The sequence below is a fragment of the Catharus ustulatus genome, chromosome 2, assembly GCF_009819885.2.
Source record: "Catharus ustulatus isolate bCatUst1 chromosome 2, bCatUst1.pri.v2, whole genome shotgun sequence".
In the NCBI taxonomy this organism is placed as follows: Eukaryota; Metazoa; Chordata; class Aves; order Passeriformes; family Turdidae; genus Catharus; species Catharus ustulatus.
The window spans coordinates 4,018,073-4,044,924 of record NC_046222.1 but is presented as its reverse complement, the minus strand read 5'-3'; the positions used below and the strand labels follow the sequence as shown (position 1 = coordinate 4,044,924).

At 40.5% G+C, this 26,852-nt stretch overlaps 1 protein-coding gene across 1 annotated transcript; it reads left to right on the top strand.

Annotated features, from left to right (window-relative positions):
- Positions 1–3,381: 3,381 nt before the first annotated feature.
- On the top strand, positions 3,382–26,620 carry GABRR3 (gamma-aminobutyric acid type A receptor subunit rho3). The gene is made up of 9 exons (XM_033052287.1): positions 3,382–3,525; positions 9,848–9,960; positions 15,295–15,362; positions 16,454–16,677; positions 18,272–18,354; positions 18,939–19,079; positions 21,671–21,823; positions 23,958–24,154; positions 25,045–26,620. Exons 1-9 carry the CDS (start codon positions 3,398–3,400, stop codon positions 25,345–25,347), a joined length of 1,410 nt encoding a protein of 469 aa, XP_032908178.1. The 5' UTR covers positions 3,382–3,397; the 3' UTR covers positions 25,348–26,620.
- The last annotated feature ends 232 nt before the right edge of the window (positions 26,621–26,852 follow it).

Sequence of the window (26,852 nt, the reverse complement as noted above, 5' to 3'; positions counted from 1 at the left end):
AAATGGACAAGTCTCAGAAGTGGAATTTGGTCTCCATTTTTTGGCCATTTTAGTGGAAACTGTCCAGCTCTGCTCTCAAAGCTGCAGACTTCGTACAGGTCCCATGCCCTGTTCGTGACTGGATTCTTGGACACCCAAGGGACCTCATATCACACAGCTGTGTTCAGGAAATTGTTTAGGTGACCTTTACTTTTTAATGAACTGCCTGTTACCTTAGTGAAAAATAACAACTGGTTCTGTAATGAGAAAAAAAGGCACTTGTTCTGTTCTGAGAGCTACAGACTGGAACTTAAATCCCAGTCTCTGCTTTCCTCCCACTTTATCCTGTTGGGAAATGTGAATGGGTGTCTTAATTCTGGAAACTTGGTTTGTCATTTGTGTTAATATGAGCAGGGCAGGCTGTCCTTAATTCTAACATTAATTTTGTAAGTCATCATGATAGAAATGGTAAGTGCTCTGCACTGAGCCTGTTGCCATAGAAAAGCAAAATGCTGCCTATTCCTGTGCTGCTGCGTTGCATTCACACTCTCAGAGTCATGGATGTGGTTAATCTGCTCTCTGTGATTTGCTGGTTGTTTGTAAGAAGTGAGTGCCTCGTAGGAGACTTATTAATGTTTTCTTCCTTGTATTTCATTCTCTGATTAGGAGAGTAAAAAAATACTTGCCATGTAAACCTACATTCCCCATTCCACATTGCATTTCTTCTCACTGCAGCTAATGTACAGACTGAAAAGTGCTAGTGTGCTGTGCTCTTTCATCTCCACATGTTTAAAATGGCCTTTAGGTGGGATCAGATTTTCTGCAAAATTCCAGCCTCTGAATTTCTTCATCCCTGTTCTTGTTTTTATAGTAGCTGTTGTCAATCTGCTTTGCTCTGTGATCTGTGATGGAGAGGGGTCTGTAGCTCCAGATTGCAGTTACCAGAAGGGATGTGTTATTTTGCTGACTAAAAGAAGGCATCTCATTTTCTGAAACCAGGTGGTGTGTTCACCTTTGCTTCTTTTCCTTGCTTGCTTGTTTGCAAACTGTTCCAGTGAGCTGATGCACTGTTACCATGTCCCAGCAAGATAAGCATGGCAAACTTTTAGTAGGCTGCAGATAATTTTAAAGAAATAATTTTACTGATAGCAAAGAGACAATGCTCTGTGTTTAAGCACAAGGACTGATCAGCAACTTGCCCAATACAAGCAAAGTGTATTATCTTGTTTTTATTCTTCTCCATAGAGGATCTCTTTGGAATTTATTACTGACAAATGCTTAGGAGATTAACCTGTTTTCTTAATGGTAATTTATTGTGATATTATAATCTGCTCTGTGTAATGCTCCCTTCCCCAGAGAAAATGAAAACAGATCTAGCATGAAGAAACCCTGTTGCAGTGGGTTTGTCCTCACTGATATTCACTCCCATCAGTGGAAGTGTTTTTGATTCCCCTTTGCAGCAGAGACAAGGCCTCCCCAAGGTATATTTATGGCATTAGATGGGTGAAGGTGGTGGAATATGTCAATGCATGCAGGCCTTTCTCCTTTCTCTTTTTGTTAGTTTGGTTTTTTGTATTTGGTGGGGTTTTTTGTTGTTTTTGGGGGGTTCTTTCAAATTTTAAATTTTTTGTTTGTTTGGCTAAAGCTGATTTTAGCAGGGGTAGCCAAAGGAACATTCAGCATGTGTTGGAAACCCTCCATGGAGAAGTCTTTTCAGCAGCACACCTTAGCGGTGAAGTTGCTGTTACAGCCAGGAGTAATAAAGCAGCAGGGTGCTGAGAGCTCAATGAAAACAACCTCTAATTTCCTGTGCCTCTGTCAAAGGCTCCCCTCTCCGGGAGGGAGGGGCATCCATGTGCAGCTTGGCCAGGGACGTGCCAGTCATTCTGCAAAGCCAGATCTCTGGAGTGGCACTTCTAAGCACTCCCTTTTCCAGCTGGGAAATAAATCCATAAAGCAATTTTAACTTATTTATTTCTAATGGACTCTTTTGAGTTCCTTGAGGTCAGCACATAAAATCATCACATCTGTGCATTAGCATTTCATGGTGTAACCACAGGTCCCATACAGAGCTCTTGGTGGATAAACTCAGCACCCAGAGCATCATCTCTCTCCCCATTTGTCTCTCCTGCTTAGTGGGGATAACAGCCAGTGGTTTCAGCTAAGGATTGCATTAACATCCAAAACACAGCTTTCTCCACAGTATCTGGAAACAATGGGAACTAGAATTAGCAGGGAAGACAGGATATGAATGTTGTATTCTTTTATAGCTGAGGAAAATGGTTGGAAATGAGTTTAGTCTGATGGATGTGCAGGTACCCAGACATGCAGAAATGTGGTATCTCTATCACACAGCCTGCAGTGTAGTTTGCTCTTTATTTCATTTGCTGCTACTCTTAGGCCTGTACTTGAGTGTAGAAAGAAGAGGATCCAAAGGCTCTTGGATTTTTTTTAACGTGATATATGACTTTGATATATGTAGGTTGGGTGACACTACAGAGCTTAACCAGACTGGATAAGGAACTCGTATTTATCGCCACCTAATTAATTTAATTCAACCTCCTGTTGAGCAGGTAGGGCAGGCTAAGTGAAATAAAGATAAAATTAGGGTTGGTGGAAGGATACTGGATCTTAGACTTGCACATACCTTGTAAATTTAGGGTGAATTAAATAACTGCAGAGTTTAGTAAAAAGAAGAAGAAAAAGGAGAGGGAAGGGAAAACTGAATTTTCTGGTAATCAAAACAGGAGTTAATTTTTAGTTTGGGCTTGTACTGGGATGTTGTTCTGTTTAGAAGGAAGTGTGTGTGTACTGACAAAATGCTGGCAGCTGATGGAGCCAGAATTGATGTTAATGATTGGGAAGACAGGGCAATGTAGCCAGTTAACAAAAGAGCTTGATCTGTGCAGAAGATGATTTTGAGCAGATACACACATATATAGAAAGCAAGATTAATTTAGAGACCTTTGTCATTAAAGCAGATTTTTGTATGGTTTTGTGTGGGATTTAAGGGGGATTAAATGTTTGACATCACTTTGCCTGCACAGGCTATGTTGAAGAGGTTACTGAGCGGGTGATGGAGAATTTAAAAACGCGCCTTTGCTGAAAGAGAGGCAGCAATGGATCAGAGGAAAGCAGCCTGGCCAGGCAAACTGCCCTGCCTACCACAGTGCTGAAAACAATGGACAGCAGATGCTGCAGGGATGGAGAGCTGAGGGAATATTTATGATTTGCCAAAATACAAGGGGAACTCGGCGAGGACATCAGAACTGGGATGCCCCTGTCTTCTCTCTTCAGGGATGCCTTGCTGCACGTGCATCTTTGGTCTGCTATGCTGTTTCTAGACAATAAAAACACTTAAAAATAAGAAGTCAGCGAGGTGGATTGGGTGAGCAGGTGCATTTCTCTTTTGGAAGAGATGGTCCTGGTCATGAAACTTCTGTTCCTCACCTGCCTCTGGCCGACAGCAGTGCTGCACAGTTCTCACAGTCAGCATCACCGTCTTCATCATCGGCAACAAATGTCATTCTCAAGAAGACATAACAGGTAAGAAATGGACTTTATCTGTCTCTGTTCATCTGGTAAACTTCATGCTGTCAGCCACCTTTCAACACTCCCTTTTGGTTCACTGTCCTGTTTTTCCAGTCTCTGGATTGATAGTATGGATAGTATTGATAGGATGTTCCCAAAACAGAAATGGTGAAGTATTAATTGATTTTTCATAACCAGATCTTTCACGTAGTGACTTTATGAATGTCTCATAAATATGCAGTTATGTACCCACCCCCACCCACACACAGCTCTTTTATCTGGTGTGATACAAGGCTACCAGGCTATTACTGTGATGTTTCAAGTGTTTTTGCCCTCTAACTCCCTCACAAGAAGCAGAAGTGTGTTCCAGAATCCTATGCCAATGTTACAAAGGGACTTCCATTACCAAAGCAGCAGAGTAGCTACACTATAAAGCTACAGAAGACTTTTTTATGGCACTAAATGAGGTGAATGACACCTTACTTGTAATGATGACACAGCGTGTTCCCTTTCTGGAATGTGCTTAATGCTTTTAGACATTGAAGATTGTCTCTGTTCTTGGCCTTTTGCTCAAGTCGCTGGTTGAAAATGAATAATGATGGAGAGGTTTTTACCTGTAAATTTCTGGGCAAAGTGTCAGTGCTTTCTCCCATGAAGGCAGCTCATCCCTGCCATGTGAGGTCTCAACCTGTTTCCAGGTTAATCTAATACTGTGTGAACAGACCAATGGCTGCCAGTGATAATCCAAAAAAAATTCCTTTTTCTTGGGAATACTAGCTCCATTTAAGGAAGGAGAAGTGTTAGATTTTAAAATGTGCTTGACCCCTTACTAAAATGATCAGGTGAGCTCGTACAATATCACATTTTGAAGAAAAGTAACTTAACTGGACTCCTCTGATGTGTTTAAGCTCGTTTTTTCCCCCTCAAGTTGCATGCTTTGTATGGCTCTTTGCCTTCAGTGAAATATCTCTGGAACCCTCCATGTCTTGATAAAATCCTGTTTAGCAATGCAGGGTTAACAGATGACACAACAGAGGTGCCATTTCACTCAGGACTTCTGGGTTTCTATTTAAAGTTATGGGTCCAAGTTTGGTGCAAGCCAAAAGCTCAAGAAAAGAATGGCTATTCAGCAGGCTATTTCAAATGGTCTGAATGCTGGTGCACAATTATTTGTAATAACAAAGGAAAATAAACAGATCTAGCCCCAGTATCAACATAAGATTTCATCTGGTGCTTTGCAAGTCTCAGGAAGCAGTTAAGAATCAAATGGAAACAGAATAAAATACCTTGTTAGTGGTAGTGGCAAGGAAGGTCTGTTTTAAGCTCATCTGGTACACTTTTGTCTGTAGTAAGAGGGTGTTGTTGGCATATGCTGCTGCTGTTTGCTTTTATCCTTTCTGCCTTAGCTGAGAGCAGTTGCTCCATCATGGACATAAAAAAATCACAAAGCAGGAGGGAAACCTGGTGGTAGGAGACAGGAAATTTTGTGGGATCCTGATGAACATCCTCTTGCAACACCAGTGTTAGCACAGTGTGCTCTCCATCGTCACAGATCTTTACTGGTACATGCAAATGGATCCACGTGACAATCCTGTGACAGACACAAGTGTGTTATCAGAAAGGAAAAATAGGAACAAGGAGGAATCCATCTGCTGCTGCCTGGTGTGGCTGTTTGCTTTACACAAGACAAGCCTTGGCATCCCACATCCTCATTTCCAAGGTCCTGGTGATTTTGGCATGGGAAGAAGACTGCAAAATCTGAGCTACAGAGGATCCCAAAGCTTAGCAGCAAATCAGCTTTTCTCTGCAAAGGATCCAAATGTGTTTAATTTCTCTTTGTTTCATTCTCTGCTTTTGTTCTAAAGGCTGCATTATCCTCCCGTACATTGCATCAGGGTCTGACTTTCCACCAGCATCTTTTTCTTTCTGGGGAGCAATCTTTCAGCCAGCACTAGGGTTATTTGGGACACAGCTGACAGATGGCCTTGGTTAAATGGGTGGCCTTTTAAAAAGAATCCCTTGTGAAAATGTTACTTAACCTACAAGTTCCACTGTTTTAATAGAGTAACCCAATTCTCCCTCCAAAGCTGTTTGTCTGCATTCTCTTGTAAAGAAGATTTTAAAGCATTAACCAAAAGTACATGAGAAAGCGATTATTCTTTTGGTCCATTTCCTACAGCAAAGAACAAAACATTTGATTGTCAAAATATTAGGTTTTTTGACAGTACATGTTGCTGATGTTGCTGAACATGAGAGAGAACTGTGCAATTTTAATTATTTCATTTATCTGGGCTTCAAGGCTCGATGAATGTATTAAACATTTAAGAGGTCACACTGTTGGATTACCCCACAGACTCTCCTTGGAATAAGATTTCTGTAACTTCTACCTTTTGGATACCTTTGATTTAGTAGTAGCCAGAGGTACTTGGGGACACAACACTGGAAAGAAACTTATGGCCATGACATCCAGGGTATTGTTTTCATAAAAGGCACTCTAATAGTATTCTTCTCATAAAGTTACCCAGTTTCATTCTGAATATGAAAGGATGGTAGGGGAAAAAACCCTTTTTCTAGTTTCCTAGTTTTACCATATCATTAGCAGAGCTTTAAACAGAAGAACAGCTAAGCAGGATCTTTCCAGGGATCCCTGTACTAATCTGAGTTTGTAAAAAGGCCTTGCAAGCACAACCTTGGATAAATAAGGAAAAATAAGATATTTTCCCCTAATATTTGCAGGTGTACCAAGTCACCAAATTTCCTCCAGTAACATCCTGTGTTGGATGTAATTTCTGTTGATTTAGTGATCTTAAGTGGATTTCTTTTCCGTGAACTTGTCAGATTCCTCCTTGAACCAGCATAAACTTTTGATAGCCTGTTAAAGACAACCAGATGGGACATGAACCACATCAGTCCCACTCATCCCATTGGTTTATGGAGCTACACTGATGACATTAAGTGATTAAATGCTTTAACCAAAAATTATCTAAGTACCCTTGAGCAGACCTTTGACCTTTCATTCACTAATGGTTTTCAAGGCTAGGTAGGAGCAGCTAAATTTGTCTTTAAAAGCCTGACACATCTTTGTCCATTGTTAATTACTTATGAATAAGCTGCTTTGGTTTTGTAGGCAGTGACTAACTACTCTTTGAGATCTCTGGCAAATACCAAGGTCCATGCAATAGTATTGGGTAGGGAGGTGTCCAGCATTCCTCACTTTTTCTGCCAAAATTTAGTGCTCCCCTTCATTTAATGTAGAAGTACCAACAAGAATGAATTCCCTGTGTGATCTCAAACACTTCAAGTGCTTTTTATGACCTCTTTTGGAATGTAATTACAGATTGCATTATTTAATTTACATAATGTAAACCCTTGCCTGAAATACAGCTGTGGAAAGCACAGCTATGAGTGGAAGCAGTAGTTTCTTGAGCATGTGCCTCAATGAGATCAATAAATTTCTGTCGTTGCCCAGTTCTACACCAATACCAGAGTTCTCTTTGTTCCTACTGCCACAGATAGGTAAAGAGAGATTTACTGTCCTTAGGTGCATGTTTTTTGTTTTTGTTTTTGTTTTTTTTCTGTGCTTCTGTTGATGCCTTTTTCTGGTCTTAGAAAATTGGGAGTCAGACACGTTTAAGGGATAAGGGTTTTTTACCTCAGTATTTCCATAAGGATCCTTATTGGTGCACCACTTTGCTAAGGTGGAATGTGCTGCATTGCACCCACACAATAGATCATGTGTACAATTTATAGACCTTACAAATTAGCATGTCTAACAAGGATGCCCCAGTGGCAGGACTGGATGAATGGTGTGATATTCCCCCAAACTTTGGAATTACATGATTGAGCAAAGCTTTCACTACTTCCCTTGCTGTGTTGGTGCAACAGGGGTGAGCTTCAGGCCATCCACTGAAGTATCAACCAGTACCAGTAAATATTTGCATCCCTCCTTGTGTGGAATCTCAGCAAAATTTATTTGCCAATGATTTCCCCAGAGATCTCCGGTCTTCTTTACCCCTAACACAACTCTTTTGCTCGTGTTGGGGCTGTTTTTTACAACAGTTTTCACACTTGCTTGTTACAGATTATATTATATTAATCATTCTTCTCCCTGTTACTGCTTCCTTCAGATTCTTAAAAGATTTTCTGTTCCTCAGTGGGTACTTTCATGTTCTTGCTGGGCTATTTCTTGAAGGAGCAAGGGTGGAACTACAACCTGTCCTGCTGGGATTTCTTTGATCTCAGCCTTAAGAAACTTGATTAATTTTGATCCCTCTGATAGTGTTTTGGGGTAAGCTCTGATAAATCGATTTCTTTCTGTGGTACCACTGCAAGAATGTCCTTTTCTGCAACCCCTCTTGCTGCTTCATCAGTAAAGCAATTTCCCAGTTTGGGGGCTGTTTTCCCTTTTTGATGACCTCTGCAACGCATAAAAACTTCTTCTGTAGGCTCCCAAATACTTTGCAGGAGTGCAAGAATCTGTTCAGCATGTTTAAGCTCATTACCTTGAGCACCTAGCAGGCCATGTTCCTTCCACATAGCTTTGTGGTTTAAAATCCCATAAGATCTCTTCCCAGTGGCTTACTAAGTAGAAAATTCCTGCCCTGGTAGCTTATGTTTTGCCTCTCTTGTCCAGAGGAAGTCTTCCTCAGTCACAGACTTGCTTCTAGTGAGAAGTTGTAATAGATGAATCAGTTCCAGCCTGCTTCCAGTGAAATCCTTGGAGCATCAAACAGGCATTTTCCTTGGCATGTCAGATGACAAATAACCCCGTGCTTCCCAACTGTATTAGCTGTGCCATGGCATTCTGAACATAATTCATCATTTTCTCCTCTCCTGGATCCCAAGCAGCAGAATTTCCTCATGTGGAACATTGCAGCTGTTCAGAATGCTACCCATTCCACCCTGATGCAGGCTTGCTCTGTGGTGATTTTAGTTCTCTGAAGCGTGGGCTTTCATTTCACCATCCACATGGTTTTCATACTTAGAGAACTAAAGTCTGTATTTGAAATGCTTCATGGACCTTCTGATTGCCCTGGTAATTTGATTCAGACAGCACTGCCAGAGACATTCAAGAATACTAAGGTAAATGAGTTTGTTCAAGCCCAAAAATTCTGAGTGGCCCAGCAGCCACCTCATCATTCCTGTAATATAAAAGTAGTTTATTGGGCCTCATTATTAAGAAAAAAAGGGGGAGGCAAGGAGAAAAATAAGTAAATAGAGGCATACACCTTATCCTAAGGTGTTCTATACCTTGCCATAAGCAGTGTCTGACTACAAGGACAATTTTCAGAACAAATTTCTCTCGTTCAGTCCAAAGTAATAATTAGAGTTGCTTGCAGCAAAGTCCCAGAGAATCACAGAAGGCATGAAAGAAATTGTGTCTAGGGAGAGTCCCTTGCCTGTGGCAAAGCAGCTGTATCCAAGTTATTTCTGCAAATAAATGTCTGACCTATTCTAAAATAGCCAGAGTGAAAGGAGTCTCAAAACCTGCCCAAGCAATACCTTCCCATGCTTCACTGTTCTCACCATGAGAACACTACTGTGAGTTCTAATGTGTACAATAGAACATAAAATCATGAGATCATCTCATTCCAGCCCTCCTGCCACAGGCAGGGACACTTTCCACTAGACCAGATTTCTCAAACCCCATCCCTCCTGGCCTTGAACACTTCCAGAGATGGGCATCCATAGTTTCTCTGGGCAACCTGTGCCAGGGCCTCAGGACCCTCACAGGAAATAATTTCTTCCTGATATCCAATCTAAACCTACTCTCTTTCCACTTAAAGCCAGTCCCCCTACAAGTCCCTAGATCCAGGATCGTCCATTCTCAGTCCTTCTAAAAAAATTACTGACTCATTTGGGTCATTTGAAAAAAACCCACATGTTTATAATAAAAGGAAAATAATTATCTTTGTAGTATGGATAATGTATGAAGTGGTTAAACCAAGGATATGTGGTGTTTTTTCCAAGTTTGATTTGCAAGTATTTATGTGAAAAATAGCTTCATAGAGCTCTGTTCTCTTGTATAATGACAGCTACAATTGCTGAGGAGAACAGAAGAGGATCTAGTAGTTTTTCCTGGGACTTCTTATAAATAATTGATGTTCTTCATGGGCCTGGGCACCCTCATACCTCATTTCCCAACCTTCCCGAATTTATCTTTTTCCAGCTTTATTAGCACAGTTGTTACCCTTAACATTCCAGATTCAGCTATCCAGTATTCCCAGGTCCCTATTTCATTTGACTAGCTGACTAACACTGTGAATGTCAGGGCAGAAGAAATAAATGAAATTATAAAATTTCTCTCTCTCTTTTTTTTTTTTTTTTTTTAACGTAGCAAACGAGAAATTAAAATGAGGAAACTTGACAGCACAAAGGTCCGACCACTGAAAACTGAGCAGCTTCTTCACATAGAGGACCATGACTTTGCACTGAGACCTGGATTTGGAGGTAAGCAGCACAGGTCTGCACTGTGCTGGTTAAGAGTTTAGCCTCTCTCTAGAAGTTTGCTTGAACTTTGTCACTTCAAATGGAATGACAGACCTAATGGCAGCACACCTCAGTTGTTGTTCAGGAAATAAAGAAGAAATACAGAAACAGTCAAAGACACTGTCTTTAGTGTATCAATAGGAGAAACAAATTGCCTGCTTTACAGAACAATGTAAAAAAATAGTATTAGAATAAGGTTCTTTGAGTACAGTGATTAAGGTACCCTGTAAACTGCATGGTCCAGTAGCAATTAGCAAATTGTCATTGTCAAATTAGCAAATTGATAGTCATCAGATTTGTTTTGAGAGATTGAAATGATCCATCAGTTCCTAAATCTGTTTGCTGTGTACAAAGTTAAAAAAAAAAGCCCTACCCATAGGCCTTCAGGTTATTATCATGTTTCTGTCTTGTTGGGCACTATGATGATTATTTGTTCATTTAACTAAATTGCATGTGGATCAAGGGAATATTCAATGGCATATTCCCAGTTCAGGTTCAATTTTGACTCTCCTTCATGGAAAGGGAAACGAGAGAGCTGCCCCACTAATAAGCTTTGTCTGAGCCTTTGCGTCACCAGCTCCCTTTTCATGATTCATGAAAATAGACTGGACTGCTCTGGATTATGAGGCCAAAATAAAATGTATGAGGACCAATAATCAGTTGTGTAGACAAACACAGATTTGGGAGGTAAGCTGAGGTCTGGGGAGCTGCTCTTGTTGACAGCAGCTGCTGGGATCTGGGGCCAGTTGATCATACCCAGAGGGAGAATGGGAAGGGAAAGCATCTTTGGATGCAGTGGGAGAATGGGAAAGGGTTTCTTGTTACCATAGAAATGAGGTCTTGTCAGACAGCAAAAACCTTGCCTGATATTGAACAATAGTTGAGATACAGTCTGTTTCTTGGCAACAGGAATTCAGATTACCTCTTGCCTAATACCTGTCTTGTCTAGTATCTGTTAATCTGGACATCTTCTTGTTGCCTCACAAGGAATTTACATTTTTCAGTGTCACCTCAGAAAGAAGGTAGCATTTCCATGAAAGCAGACAGCAGTTTGTGATGTCCTTTATTGCTGGATTATCCCAGAAAATATTACTGGTGCTGTACATAAAAGCAGCTTTGAGAACCTGTGATCTGGCAGTTGTGTTTTTTACACCCAGACTTTTTCTCCGTGTCCTTTTTTTTGTAGATGACTTGTCACAGAGCCCATTCAGTTCCTCTCAAAGCCAGTTTTAGTTTTTCCAGTGAATTCACTGCACAGGTCCCTCAATCACATTGCCCTGGGTGTGATTTCATATGTACTTCTGTCTTTCAGAAAGAAATAGCTTTTAGCTGGAGAGTGCCTCAGCTCTGCTTCTCCTCTATCACCCACATGCCACAGTGGCATGGGAAGCACCTTTTTCTTTACACACTTCCAAATTTTCAGAACTCCCTTAATATGGAATGTGGAATGTGAATCTCTCTTAGACTGAAACAGATCCACTGGCATTTTTACAGCACAGAGTGAAAAGTCACAGTGAAATGAGTGTCAATCCCAAATTTACACTACAGTGTTCCCATTTCACCATTGATTTCAGCAGTGTTGCAGTAGTGAGGGGTGCTTTGGCATTCACAGGCCAGCAGCAGAGTTTTAACACACAATTGTGACCTCATCAGTGGACAATTTTTTATACTGAAACATGAATCTGAATAACAACCTCGTGATTATTTAATGACATTTATTGTTTATTTATTTATCTATGACACCTAATTTTCCAGCACACCCTCTCCCAAAGCCAACTGGGTACAGTTGTTTCTAAATTCAACATTTAGCCCATAGACCTTCAGGTGCAATGTGTTGTGTGCCCAAAGGTCTGGCTATTATAAAAGTATTATGGACTTCACTAAACCAGTTATTATTACTGCAGAAATGGATCCTAAAAATGCTAAAAGGATAGCCTTTTTACATAATGTCCCTTCTAAAAAGGGTATTACAGATTTTGCCTGATGTAGTATCTGTTAATAAAATTCCGTGCTCATCAAGGAATTCTTTTGCTATGTTTAGACTTTTAAAATAAAAGACTGAAAATGGCTTGCATGGAGACAAACCTGTCTGAAAACAATGCTGTTTTTTCTGCTGAGGAGTAATTATCCTGAAAATCTGTGGAGCCTCCATTGTGAAGATCACTAATCCCTCTAAAATAATGATTTGTAGTGACCCTCCAGAAGCAACTGAAGCTGCTCAATTTAATAACAAAATCCTCTCTGCCATCCCCAGTTTTGTCAAACTGGGAAATAAAAACCACAGCTTTGCTCTGGTTGCTTTTTTTTTTTTTAAGTGAATTTGATGTCTGATGGTCAGGCAGAGATTGAAATTCTCAGTCTAGCAGGGAAAAAGCTGTGGTGCAGACACAGAGGTAGATGAATTGCTTTCCTATGTTGGCTGGTTTAGGAACCTTTTCAAATCTTAGTGCAATTATGATTTTTTCTAAAAACATCCTCTTGTGACAAAACAAATCCAAGGGATGAAGAAATTACAGTTCCCAGCAGCCTGTTCCCAATGGCTAATTATCCCTATTTCTAGTGGAGTTGATTTTTAATCACACACAGAAATGTTCCCATGAAGGATTAGACCAGACTGAGGCCTGTAGGTATCTTGTTGGGTGTGTTAGTGACAGCAATATAGAAGTTCTCCAGACTAGAAAATTGAACAGCACAGTGATCAGGGCTGCATATATGTGCAGTGTTTACTGTCTTTATTATCTACTTGCATTTGTTGCCAGAGTCAGAATAGGAAGGAAATCTTTGCAGCTGCTCTGATCTGTTAGTGATGGGTCAGGGCTGGGTAGGGGCTGTGCTTTAATAATTTTCTGTTGTGAATGCTACACTGGACAGTGTTTTCTCACTAAGCAGCATGATTAAGGCCTTTGTCTTCAGAGAAGAAGAATTTCTTCTCAAGCAGTCTTTTTCACAGTTCTTGCACTTCTACCTAATCAGGAGCAAATTTAATTGTAACAGCTCCCTTTTTATTCAATTCACTTTAGAATTGTTCACTGTATTTCTCCTGGCTATAGGTTTTGATTTCTTTTGTGCTGTTCATTGGCACCACCACCATGTTTTTATAGCAGTTCCCAGTGCAGTACAAGCTGTCCTTTCAAAGAATCGAGTGTCTCTGAATGTGTTTATGGGTAAGTGGCACTTTGGTTTGTGTGCAGGCAACCAACACAGCCATAACCTGCCACTGATTTCTAGTTCTGTGATCAGTTCCTTTGTATCTACCCAGAGGAGCTGAATTGTTGGTGGAAGATTTTGCCCACACTGGAATAACGTTTGTTTGGGTAAGAAATTGCCTGTAGTTTTTGAAATTCCAAAAAATACTAGAGCTGCTATCATCACACTTGGAGCAGCTGTCACTAAGAAAAGCCTTTTCCTCACTACATGTGACACATAGCTTAGAAAGTCAGGTGTCTGATTCTTGTGTAGCTCCTTGTTTGCCTGAAGAATGTTGATGGGAGGCATTTAACTTTATTTGCTTTAGATTTGTCCTTGACTCAGGAACTGGTAAAGCCTTTCTTAACTTTGAGAGCTGCTACCCTTTTCCTCCTGTTCCACCCACATAATTCAACACAAATTGTTGTTTGCATTTAAATGATGTGTGAATGTCTTTTGTGAACAATGTTCACACCAGGTATAAATTCCACAATGACTTCTACTCTGGCTAAACCCGTGTTTATTCAGTGGAATACAGAAAAGATGAGAATGAATGAACTCCACTCAGATGACAACCAGGCACTTTTGTACCAGTGTTTGGTACAAGCTGGTATTTAGTGTAAATAAACTATTTGTGAGTTGTGATCAAGACAAAGCAAGAAATGGGCATGACTAGTTTAGGAGAGGTATAAAAACTTCTATTGTTTTGTATGAAGGAGTCTGGCTGAAGATATTCATTGATACTCTTGTGTATCAGCCTCTGGGGCAGCTGTCTTTTGCTGTCTCTACTCTCCAGAAGAAGCAGCATTTTCCAAAGTGCTGCCTGGTGTTTTACCAACAAACTTTGCTGTCTAGAGTCCTGAATGTTATTTTGGGCTTTGCCAAGAGGCTGAGGGAGGCATTCCTCTCAGAGAGAGACACAATTTCTGAGCTGAAGAGCCCACCTCTTGTCAGTGCCTGCATATTTTCTGGTGTCCCCTGCTCAATCTGAGCATATCTCACCTTGCTTTCCCATGCACAAATGCATCTTCATCTGTTCTGTGCAGGGACAGACTCCCCATTTAAAAAAGACAAGTAAAATCAAGAGATTACAGAGCCAGATTTAAAAATACCTCTAAAATAGTTCAAGATCTTTACTGGTAAGAACTGGAGGCAGCTGTGTAATCCTCGAAGGCTGCTATTTTAAGGATAATTCCAAAAAGGGACACAATATTGTGGCTGGTTATCACAAGAGTGATGTTGCTGGACTATTTTGGCTTGACAGGGCTAAAAAGAAAAAAACAAGAGACAAGTTAGAAAAGCTGTTGCTATTCAGACTTCCTTTTATTAATATTTTTAACTGGTTATTTGAAATACCTACTTAAAATATTTTAACTGGCTATTTTTGACAAAAGTGATTGGAATCCTGTGTACAATAATTACTACTGATTTTCATGCCAAATGCAGATTATTCTTGGGGTGGTGGTGGATATAGGCATTCTTTTCACACTGAAAAGAGTGGAAGTATTTTCATAATTGGCTGTAATTTTGAATTGATTTGGAGTAACTTCATCCTAAAAATGCACTCAGTAAATACACAACACAGTGACAGAACGTGATTAGTGTGTGTACAGCTTTTCCCCTGTGAGGTAGTGAGCAAGCAATACATTTTCATAAACAGCTATACCAAACTTTAAACAGCTCAGTAACTAAAGATAGTAAGAGCCATAATAAGTATGTTGTTTGTGAATAAGCACTGGAAGTGGTGAGAAAGCTTTGCAATCTTTGATGTATTTTGTGTTTACTCAGCTTTTCCCTGTGGTGGTTCTGAATTGCACTCCAAGGGGTTCATTAGCTGTGGCATCACAAGGACGCTGCCACTGCTGGCCAAGCTGCTGTGCCAAAAACAACTGGTCTGCCTGCAGAAAGAGCACTGAAGATTCTGTGCTTATTTTCACAACTGCTTAGCATAAGGTTTTACTTGTTGCCTTTTATCGCTCAGTGTTCTAAAGTGGAGAGACTGTAGTAAGTGCTGGAATGGAGTACTCTGTGCATGCTGCTGGTGTTGCACACTCTTCCCTTTAAAAATAGGGATTTTTGTTCCTCATCCCTCTTTCTGTTCCCATGCAGGGTCACCAATACCTGTGGGCATTGATGTGCAGGTGGAAAGCATTGACAGCATATCTGAAGTTGACATGGTGAGTAGAACTGGAATAAAGGTTTCAGTAAAAATGCAGGGTGTTCAGAAACATCCAGATGGATGATACAGAACAATGTGGTTAAAGAAAGCAAACCCTGAAGAGCACCTCCTTGCCTCGAAGCAGGCATTTAAACTCGTAAGTGTTGAATTTCTTCCTGGGCCAGAAGAACAGCTCAGAGTGGGCAGTGCTCTGGTTTGAAAATTCCAACTATTTAATAAACACCCTGGGCTTCCACAGGAGTTCTCAGTACTCGTCTGCACTTTGCATGATGAGGCTTCATGTCCTTTGCTTCTTTTGCCTATGCAAATCTGCATATTCCATAATTGTGGCATGGGTGGAGCTGTGATCATCACAAATGGAAAGAGAAACACCAGTTCCAGAAATGGTCCTGGGAAGGAGACACTGCAGTTAGGGCCTGTGGTACTGGAATAGAGGCTGTTCATTCTTCAGCACAAATTTTGTCATTAATATTGTCAGTATGAACTCCTGCACTCCTTTACAAACCTACCCAAATCATAAAATTGTATTACAGGGCCATAAAATCATTTTACACAGGAAGATCTACCTCTCTTCATAGTACTCTTATCAGAAGCAATTGTTCTACTGAGATAAATGGTGTCTGCCTAATAATACAAAATTTATACAGGTGAACACAGAGCAGTCAGGCTGTGCAGAAGCTCACACTGGGTTTGCAGTATCCTCTCCATCTCTTCTCACATGTATATTTGCAGTTGTGATGTTTCTCCAAATAGGATCATAAAATATTTGTAATAATGCTTTATATTAAAAGCATATTGTAGTTATTGTAATTATTATAAAATCTAATTGCTTACTCTTACAATATTCATTGACTTGTTTCTTTATGGTGTATTTAATTAATAAATGTACTAATTTAGCCCCTATACAATATTTGTACAAAATGTACAGATTTTAAAAAAATGACCAAGTGCTCATGGAGAACTCAAAGATTTTTCATTATGTCCACATGAAATTGATCCCATATATAACTGGCATATATAATTGGTGGAGTTTTCTGTTGCATTTGACTAAAACAAGCATTGTCTCCTTTTATTTTTAATGAAACCAAGGACTTCACAATGACTTTGTATCTCAGACATTACTGGAAGGATGAGAGACTCTCATTCCAGAGCAACAAAAACAAAAGCATGACTTTTGATGGACGGCTGATAAAAAAGATCTGGGTACCTGATGTGTTTTTTGTGCACTCCAAAAGATCTTTCATCCATGATACAACTGTGGAAAACATCATGCTCAGAGTGTACCCTGATGGCAACGTTCTCTTCAGTCTGAGGTGAGCAAACACCCTTCCCTAAGAAAATCCATGAGTGCAATTGTCATGTGTTGGTTGGATGATGATCAGAAATAGTTTTCATGGAGGAATTTTCCCCCTAGGGTATTGCAGAAATACAGTTTGTTACTAATTAGCTCTGTGCACAGAAGGTGATATTTCATCCAGTCTGGACAGTTTGAAGATTTATGGAAGTATTTGAGATTGTGGCTGTGTAATAATTGTTTCAACAGTTAATGAATTTATCTCCTCTGTCATGAGGACATGCAGAAATCCTCACAACAGTAGCTGTACACCACTTTAAAGTAGTGTGTGTTCAAGAGTCACACTGACAGTAAGGAACAATGAGGTAAAGTGTGTTGTTTACTGCTGTATTAATTTCCATAATTCTTGAGAAGAAGGGATTACAGGAACCCTCCACTAAGGGGTATATAATCAGTGATTCTCCAAGTGAGAAGTAGGAAATATTCCTGAGATATGCTTTAAAACATCCTTTTTTTATTGCCAGTTTTACATGTAATAAGTAAATTATATTCCAAATGCGTACATGCAATAAATCTGCATATTTCAGACTTTCTCTTCAGTGCCTGGCATCCAGGATTTTATTGAACCAAAGTGAAACAAAAACCCACATCTATAATATGCTAAAATTGCTAAAATAGTCTTTCTTTTCTTCTTGTTCCCCTGGTCCTTTAGTCAATTGCTGAAGGATGCAAACAACATCCATAGTTGGAATTCCTTTGCATGTCCCACTCTTAGGATCTCATTTCAAGCCAGTTAAAATCTAATATTTGTAAAAATTCAGCTGCAGTTTGGTTGCTCATCACAAGTTTTCAAAGGGCACTTGTATAACCAGTATAACCTAACGTAAATTCCTGGGCAAATCTGAAAAATTGAACTAAACCATCAAATGACATGCAAGCTGTGACAGGAAAGGGAAATTTGGCAATATTTACCATATTTAAGTTGCTGCCCCTAGGAAGTTCAATTTTTTTTGTTCTTTATTAAATGCAAGGGGATATTTGTCCTCTAAACATTTGTGAAAAAGCAGGTGGAATGTGAAATAGTCTTTGCCTAGACTTCCTTATGCTTTTTACAGTATAAAGCATTTCATTTAAGAGGAGAGTAAGCTTCCAGAAATTGCAGTTAATCTCTTTTTGCAATTAAATATTATAACCATTCTAGCTGGGAAAACAGCACTTGGAATAATATTTGCTGTAATCTGTAGTATTATCTATTTCAGTCTATGAGAAATCAAGTCAAGAAATGTGAACTCCCTTTGTTAATCTTCCTAAGTGTAAACCTTCAAAGCAAAATGTGTGAAAGGCTAATGAAGGATCAGGCCAAATATAGGGTTTAAAATCAAAAGTAATGTATTTAATAATTAAGACTATTTATGTTAAAAAAACAGAAGATGACCTGTCACTGATTTAACTTTATTTCACCATCTTGAAGCTATTTTAGAAGCATCTAAAAGGGCAGAAAACCTCAATCAATAGGATTCTAAACAGTAGGTAGGTTGGGATCTCACTAAGATGTATGCATAGCTGAGGAAGTGTGACATTTTTCATTTCTGTTTTTCTCTTCCTTTCTGCAGAATAACAGTTTCTGCCATGTGCTTCATGGATTTCAGTAGGTTTCCTCTGGACACACAGAACTGCTCTTTAGAACTGGAAAGCTGTAAGTTTAATTCCTAGTTGTTCTTCACATGTGCATTCTCACCAGCACTCCATCTTGTGCATAATAGCTCTTTCACTTTCTTTGATGTGTGATCTGAACCCCTCAGCATGTGCATATTAAACTGTAAGCAATTTGGGATCTCTCCAGACCCCACTGGGAAGGTGGAAAAACCACGATGCACCCTGCTTTATTCCCACTGGGTATTTATTCCAAGGCCTAAATCTAAAAATCTGTCCAAAAGCATGAGGGTTTTTTCTCTGAGAAAAAAAAAATACGCAGATTAAAAGTAAAATACAATGTCAATATTTGACTTGTTGGAAAAATGAAAATGGGTGCTTGTGAAACATCTGCTTTTTCACCCCTGCCTCAGTTGTGACCTTCTGGCAGGGGACAGGACAGGGATGCACTTGGAGCAAGATGGAATGTGTTCTTTGCAATCTTCTTCCATCTCAACTGACACATTAGTGTAAAAAATGTCTCTTTGGGGCTTTCTCAAATTGGTTGAGTGGTCTCCTCTCCCTAGGAAAGGAAAGAGGAAGTGATTGACTCCAGTATTCATAACTTCAGTTTCTGCTTTCTCACAGATGCATACAATGAAGATGATCTCATGTTGTACTGGAAACATGGCAACAAGTCCCTGAGCACAGATGAGCACATCTCCCTCTCCCAGTTCTTCATTGAGGAATTCAGTGCTTCCAGTGGACTTGCTTTTTACAGCAGTACTGGTATAGTAAGCCCCTCTCCTCAGAAGAGAGAAGCACAGGATAAAATCATGCAGAATGTTTTTCACATTTAAATTCTTTGCTAATAAATGACAGTGGCTGCTGAAAGATCAATCAAAATGAGGTCTTGTCACTTTGGGACCTTGGTTCTCTTTGCATTAGCAATATAAAACTTTATTTTAGGGAAAAAAAGGCCATAATAATACTTGTGACTTCATATCTGGTATTAAGAACCTGGGAAAAAATGCACAATGCCCAAGAATGTGCTGTTATGAGCCCTTGCAAAATCATGGTGCTTCTCTGAAAGCCTTTGGAGTATTGACTTTATAGGCAGTTTATGTCCTGCCTATAAAGAAAAGATGGAAAATGGAAATCCTAAAGAGTCAGATACTAGAAAGCAAACAAGAGGAATTCCAATGTGTTTTATTGGCTAAAATATCCTCACTTTTGGAGCTGTGTAATGTCACTAAAAGTCTGCTAACTGGAAGATTTTCATATGAGACTATTTATTACCTATTCAGGTCTAATTCAAGATTTGCTTCATTTTCCTGGTTTTTACATAAAGGTGCAGGAAAAAATCCCTTTATATCAGTGCAAGATAGTTTAAATTCATGTTAATCTTCCCCAGACAGGTTTTTATTTCTCCCTGTAGATCTTGCTCTGTACTTTCTGGCAAACTGCACAAGGCTTTAGGACTTTATTGTAGTCTTGGTTTCATGCAGGGTGGGGTTTGTTTTCCTTGTATTTTACATGAAATTATAAATTTTGGAACGGTTCTCTATGTAAGTAGTCTAACCATATGTTTTTAACCAAAGAAAACAGCACTCTCACTAAGGTACTTTGCAGTCTGAGTCAATTCATTTCAGTTTGGTTATTGCCCTTTCTATAAAAACAGGTGAATAAAAGAGAAATTATTCCATTTAATACGATGAAGTGCACAACACTTTGGAAAAAGCCTTTAAGGAAAGCAGCAGACAGATTTATTTGTTGTATTTTATTTACAGGTTATTTTCTTTTTGCATTCAAAAGAGGGCCATTCAAGTCTGCAGTGGCTGCTACTGAATGCAAAAATTGCAGTTTAAATTATGATGCAGCCTAAGCAGTGAGGAATTCACAGCTTGATAAGGTTCTTCACCCTTATCTCCTGCTCCTGCATGAGCTAAGAGCAGAGCTCCATCTTTCAAGAGCCACTGTCATGTGAGAGGAGGGCGAGTGATACCTTGCTATGATAACTGTGCCTTGCTGAGAGCTACATCAAATTTGTCCTTGTTGCAAGAAGGAGACTGGGATATTTTCTACCAGACTGGGTCCCAGGAGGTCATCTAGCTGCTTTCTGCCTTGCTATTCTCATCAAAAAAACACTCAAGGCAAGCAAATAGAGCTTTGAGCACAGCAGGGCACCCTCACAATGCCCCTGCACCCAGAGCTTTGCAGCACCCTCACAGCATCTTTGACTTGCAGTCTAACTGCTTTACGCTTAACATGCAGAGGTTCTGATGGTGATCTTATACAGCAGCATAAAGGTGAAAGCAAAGACTTTCTTTAAGTCCCAGGGACCACTGGAAAGTACCTGAATAATGCTTGAAGCCTACCTGGTAATCAGAATGCTGTCCTTTGTAGGTTTACACTTGTCTTTGAGGTTTTGTTTTGCTCAGGAGGTTTCTCTTGCTCTGATTTTTTTGTTTCTTGTTGGAAGCAAATTTACCCTCCACGTAAATAATAGTGGAGAACAAACAGCACCACTCTGATGAGAGTCATCATTCCCACAAGGCAGCTTTCTGCATTTCAGGTTCTGCGTAGCCTTTCCTGTGAATCTCAGTGAACAACACCTGTGGTGTTCAGGCTTTTGGAGTTCCCAGACCTCTAGAGGAGCAACAATTTAAATCCATTTCAGAGACAATGACCTTTAAAACAAAAAACCTTGTCCACAATTCATTTTGATGTGTTCTTCTCTGTAGAGTCACTTTTTGTGATGGCAGGACTGCTCCAGCAGGGGCTCACAGAGGCCTCTGTGTGTCCTGGACAGGCAGATGCTGTGCAGCCATGCACTTTTGCATTTTTACCTCCCTGTAACCAGGTTTCCCTGCTGTGGCAGGAGGCACTGCACGGATGCAGTGCTGCACAGGCAGAGCATGCCCCAAAATTCACTAGATGGCACCCTGTCCTCTAAAATGAGTGCTGGTCTGGCTGGCAGGCAGCTCCCACAAGAGAAAAAAAAAAAAAGAAAGAAAAAAAAAAAAAAAGAAGGTATGGTAGGCAGGCTATCGGCATCACTGGCAATTGTATCCTGTCTGCATTCTCCTGGCAGTTTCACTTCAAGTCTATTTAGTATTTTCCATTTCCCAACCTCAGTTATAACAGAGTATTTCAGATGTGCAGCAGGACCCTTCGTTCCCACAAAAGAGGGAGGATGAACAGTTTGTAAAGCACTGTGAAAAACTAAGGTGGTGGCAAGATTTCTGAGGCATTTGCTGCTCCTGCTGTGGATACAACACTCCTGCCAGGAGGAGAGGCCAGCAAACACAGCTCACAAATAACACAACTCTCTTCTCTCCTCCCCCAACCTGTAATTCTCCCTTTTTTTTCCCCAACAGGTTGGTACAATCGGCTTTTTATCAACTTTGCACTCCGCAGACATATTTTCTTTTTTGTGCTACAATCCTATTTCCCAGCCATGCTGATGGTCATGCTGTCTTGGGTTTCCTTTTGGATTGATAGAAGAGCTGTTCCTGCCAGAGTGTCATTAGGTAAATCTTTGCTCTATATTTTTTGGGAAGTACAGAATTGAGAGGGGAGGGTTTGGAGTTACCTTAGCTTACACAGGATATCAGCAAAAATATCAGATAATTGCCTGAACAACACTCTCATTACCTCTGTTGACATTACCTGTAGTCAGTCTCTACATTTGGAAAGGGGGTGTTTGTTCAGACTGGCTTTGCTATTTCTGGAAACAGCTCACACACCACAACAGCAAAAAGGGATGATTCTGCAGATTCCCTGATAGAATTTTACTTAATTGCAAAACCTGGGTTTTCCTTCCCTCTTCCCAGCAAAGTAACAGGTAGGAACAGGCAAGCAGATCCCTCCCCAAATCCATGGATCATTAGGAGTAGCCCAATCTATGGAAAAGCTCTGCAGCTCTTCTTTTTCTCAAGAAACATTTGTTCTCTTCCTACCAACTTGTAAACAGTTGCCTGTGTGGCAAAATCTTTAATTGTGGGACACCTTAGAAATGTTGCATTGGTGTCTTGGCTGGGCAAGGTACACAATCTTCTGTGGAGGCCAAAAAGTAAGTTCTGAACACCTTAGCTCAATAGAAGAGGACCTACTACAGTGTTTTTTATGGAAGTTTATTTTTTCTTCCACTGGTGAAGCAGTGGATGCCCCTCCATGGCTGTCTTTGTTATGGCTGTAATGCTGATGGCCTTGGAATGAGTACATTTAAAAAAAAAATTAGGATCTCTGAAGATCTGATGGGAATTTGTTAAGATATCTAATACAGCCATAATGTACCTGAGTCCTCCAACTGTCAGGTTAAAATTAAAAAGCTCCTGTCCTTTTTTCTCACTGATGCTGGTCCCAGAAGCCAACTGTATGTTGCCATATTTCTTAGACAAGAGAAAAAGCCCTCATTTTTCTCTGTAATTATATCAGTCTAGAAAAAATAGGACTGTAGCCACTCAGGTCCCTTTCTATTGGCACAGTCTAAGGCTATTAATACATTAGATATAAATCTATTTGTTAATCTCTAAACAAATTATGGTTCTTCCTACCTATTTTTATTAATGCATCTATGAGTTCCTTTTATTTAGAAGAAATTTAACTTCATCTTTAAAAATAACTTTTTAATTCTCAGTAGGCAATTTTTAATGTTGTCAAGGTGGTTTTGCTGATCATGTTCTTAATGTATGGATTTCTGAAGAAGGTTATGCATCAGAAGTTCCATAAATAAATAAAGCACAATTCATTAGCATAATCATACATAATTTATAGAAAACCTTAATAACAAAGTTTAATAAGCCTAGCTCCTTATCCTAGAGTATATGTATATTAAATAAATTGATTTCCTGTTATATGGTGTATTTCAAACTCCATCCTTCAACCTAAAAAAGCTGCAGAGAGCTAGGGGGAAAATTCTTGTGCATTCCAGTGGATTTGAACTGGTGTAGAACAGGAGAAGGCTGCAGAGACCCAGCTGACAGTTCTGTCTCACAGATGTCAGGATGTTCTCACTTCCAGAGTTACATTGATTTCTTTAAAAGCAGAGTCTGAGTAGGGTGTTGGTTTTTTTCCCTGAGCTGGAGCAAACCAAAATGGGATGATTAGCTGATGTAAGAGCAGAGTTTGAAAAGATGAGAGTGAAATTCTGGTCACATTGAGGCAAACAATATTTTTTTCTTGATTTCAGTGGGTGTAGCATTTTTTATGCTGGATTGTTTTTAGAGAGCCATGGAGTTATGACAGGGACATACAGGCTGGTGTATGTTCTCAAGAAGTACAATTTGAGAAAGGGTTGGGAAGGAAAATGGTGATTCTTTAGTGATTTTTCTGACCAAGAAAATATGCAGTGGTGACCCTGGCTCTGGGAAGTGAAGGATGACCACAAAACTGCTTTCACCTGTGTGTGGCAGTGCCCAAAGCTGTCACAGAAACATGTTCCTTATGCTGCTCAAAGACCATTCTGAGCAGAGGGATGATTTAGTGCTCTTAGAATTGTGTGTGATGGGTCCTTCATGGTTCACTCCACTTCTCAGAGCCTGTGTGAGGAATTTAAAGGGGGTGTCAATCACAGGTCCTCACAAAGCTGTGCTGTCCAAACGGTGGTGATGAGCTAGAACCAGCTGGCCAGAACTGTGACAATCTCTCTTTTCTCTGTGGCAGGTATAACTACAGTGCTGACAATGTCGACCATCATGACAGGAGTAAGTGCCTCAATGCCTCAAGTGTCTTACATAAAGGCTGTGGATGTGTATTTATGGATCAGCTTCCTTTTTGTCTTCCTGTCAGTCATCGAGTATGCAGCAGTGAACTATCTCACCACAATTGAAGAGAGAAAGCAACTCAAAAAAAGGGGCAAGGTACAACCCTCTGTGTTTTGTTGCCTTCTGAAAGCACCATGGAAGCCACACAGTAGTTCTGATGCACCACTGTGATAACAGAACACTAACAATCTGTGTCTCCACTCTGTATCTCACTTTTTTTTCACTTGGGTGAAGGGAGACAACAAAGTGTCCTTCTCTCTGAGATCCTCAGAGGTCTGTGCTTTCTCTCCCTTTTCTTGTGGCAGAGGTTAGGGATATTTTTTCCCTCCTTTTCCCCCCCTCTTTCTTCTATTTTCAAATACCTATCAATCAAGGTATTTCTCCTGTCTCTGAAACAGACCTCAGCATGCCGTCATATACTCCCTGTTTCCTGTTTCTTTCTTGCCCCAAGACCAGATGAATGACAAGGTCATTTTTAGAAAAGTGTGCCTGAAGCAGAAATAATCACAAGTTAAACATCTGCTTTCTGTGAAGCTCTCACTTAAAACCTTTGCTTGAAGAATATCCCCTCTGTAAACTCATTTGCTGGAATATCATGAGGGGAAGAACACAGAAAGGATGCATATGTTGCTCACATGATTGGATAATCCCATCAAAAACCTACTCCCAGAAACATTTGAAGTAATTTCCCACAACTCCAGCAACACAGACCTACAGGACAGAATTTGATTATTCTATTTCAGAAGCTGAGGCACGAATTGCCAGCCAGCAGCTGGCAGTAATCAGGCAGACAAGTGTGTTTGATGACATTTGATGACATTTCCTTGCTCGTGTCAGGCCCCACAGAGAGCCATACTGGGTGAGAGCCCTGTTCTCCACAGAGGGAACAAACTGAGGGGAAATCTTTCTTTCTCTTGTGCTTTATTCATTTATGATTTGCCAGAATGGTTCCTGCTAGACACAGAGTAACTCTGCTTTGTTGCCAGGCTTCAGGGATGTACAGCATGGACGCAGTGCAAGCGATGGCTTTTGATGGCTGCTTCCATGACACGGATGTGGACATGGACCTGACTCCCTTCCCAGAGCCCTGTGAGGAGAATGAGACCAGGACAAGTCAAACCAACGTCTCCAATGCAGACACACCTCGCCTGAAGAGGAAGAGATCTCTGAAGGGAAACGTGGGCAGGATTATTTTACAGAACAATCATGTTATTGACACGTATTCCAGGATTATATTTCCCAGTGTATATATTGTGTTCAACTTTTTTTACTGGGGTTTGTACATATGAACTAAAATGCTTATAAATGAGCCATTATTCATACTTCAAAAATAATGCAGCAGCAGTAGAGGAAAAGGTTAAGATTTTCCAAAAGAGACTTCAGCATCAAACCTGAGCTGGTCTGGTCAGCAGCAAAACTCTGCATGAAGTACTCTCACATGTCTGGGTTCTTTTCCAAGGGGACTGTGCAGATCCCATGCACAGACTCCACTGCAGCAGCACAGGAGCTGTGTGCTCACTAAGGGAGCCCCTTGAACAGAGAGCAGCTCCCTGTACCTGAGGTACTGCCCTGTCTCTGCTCTCCAGCCCTTCCTCTCCATCCTCTCTGTTCTTTACCTGTGCTCCATTTTGGTTGGCAATCAGTACCAACAGCTTTGGGATAGCCTTGGGATGGCTCCTGTCTTTGTTTCACTTCCTGCACTTCAGTTTTCCTGGGCAGCCCCTGTGCACCTCAGCAGCCTCTGCCCTTGGATGGGAACCAGGGGCAGAATTGTGGTTTAGCAGTGCAGTAGGGACCAGCAGGAAGCCAGGCTGAAGGGGCTTTGTAGATTGTGCATCAACAGCCTCAGGAAAACCTTTCACCCTTGTCAGCTGTGACTCTCCATGGGACCTCTGTTTTGAAGAATCTGGCTCACCAGTCCCTGAGGCAGCACAGGAACAACATCCCAAACCATGCTCAGCCACTTCCCAGGTGGATGAGCAGCATCCCCAGCAGGAGCTGTGTCCTTCATGTGTCACCCACACACCTCTGCCTCACCTTGACCTGCTGTAATCCTTTGATTCCTGCAGAACCCTTTGGTTTAGAAACACAGGCTTGGAGACAGATTTTAGACAACTGTGTCAAGAGGACAAACCAACCACGCCTTTGGTTCTGCTGCTTTATGTTGCACGTGACCGTGGGGTTTTGCCTCCCTCCCTCTCCCTTTGGCTTTTGAGATTGAATGTTCCAGAGGAGAAGCTGCATCTGCCCCTTGCAGCAGTGATCCCCAGCACAGTTCCAGGAAATAAAAGGAAACAGCTGTGCCAAAACAGACACACATACAGGAAACCTGTCAGTCTCAGATGAATCCTGCATGGAAATATCCTTAGGTTCAGGTTCAGGCTAAGGAGGCTGAATTAAGGATGTTCAGGGATAAACTCAGAAAGTTTTCAAAGTTCCAGAAAAGAATCAAGATTACTTTTGTAACTTTCCCAAATAAGGAGCATTTTCCACTAAATTCCTTGGGTTCATCTGTCATTTAATTTGGTGAGTTTGTATTTACAAAGTCAGTTCAAAATGATCATTTGTAGTGGCAAAAAGTGTCACAAGGTAAATGCTTGGCCACTGCTTGGTCAAGTGTATTGGTCAAGGAAGCGGGAATAAATTTGGAAGCCTAAGTCACTCTCTGGTTTCTTTATTTATTTTATTTATTTACTTTTTTTTTTTCTTATTTAATTTACTTATTTTCTTGCTCCCATCTTGTTTGTTCAGAGTGTGGTGACGTCTCTTAACTTTTCCAAAGAGCTGCATTTGT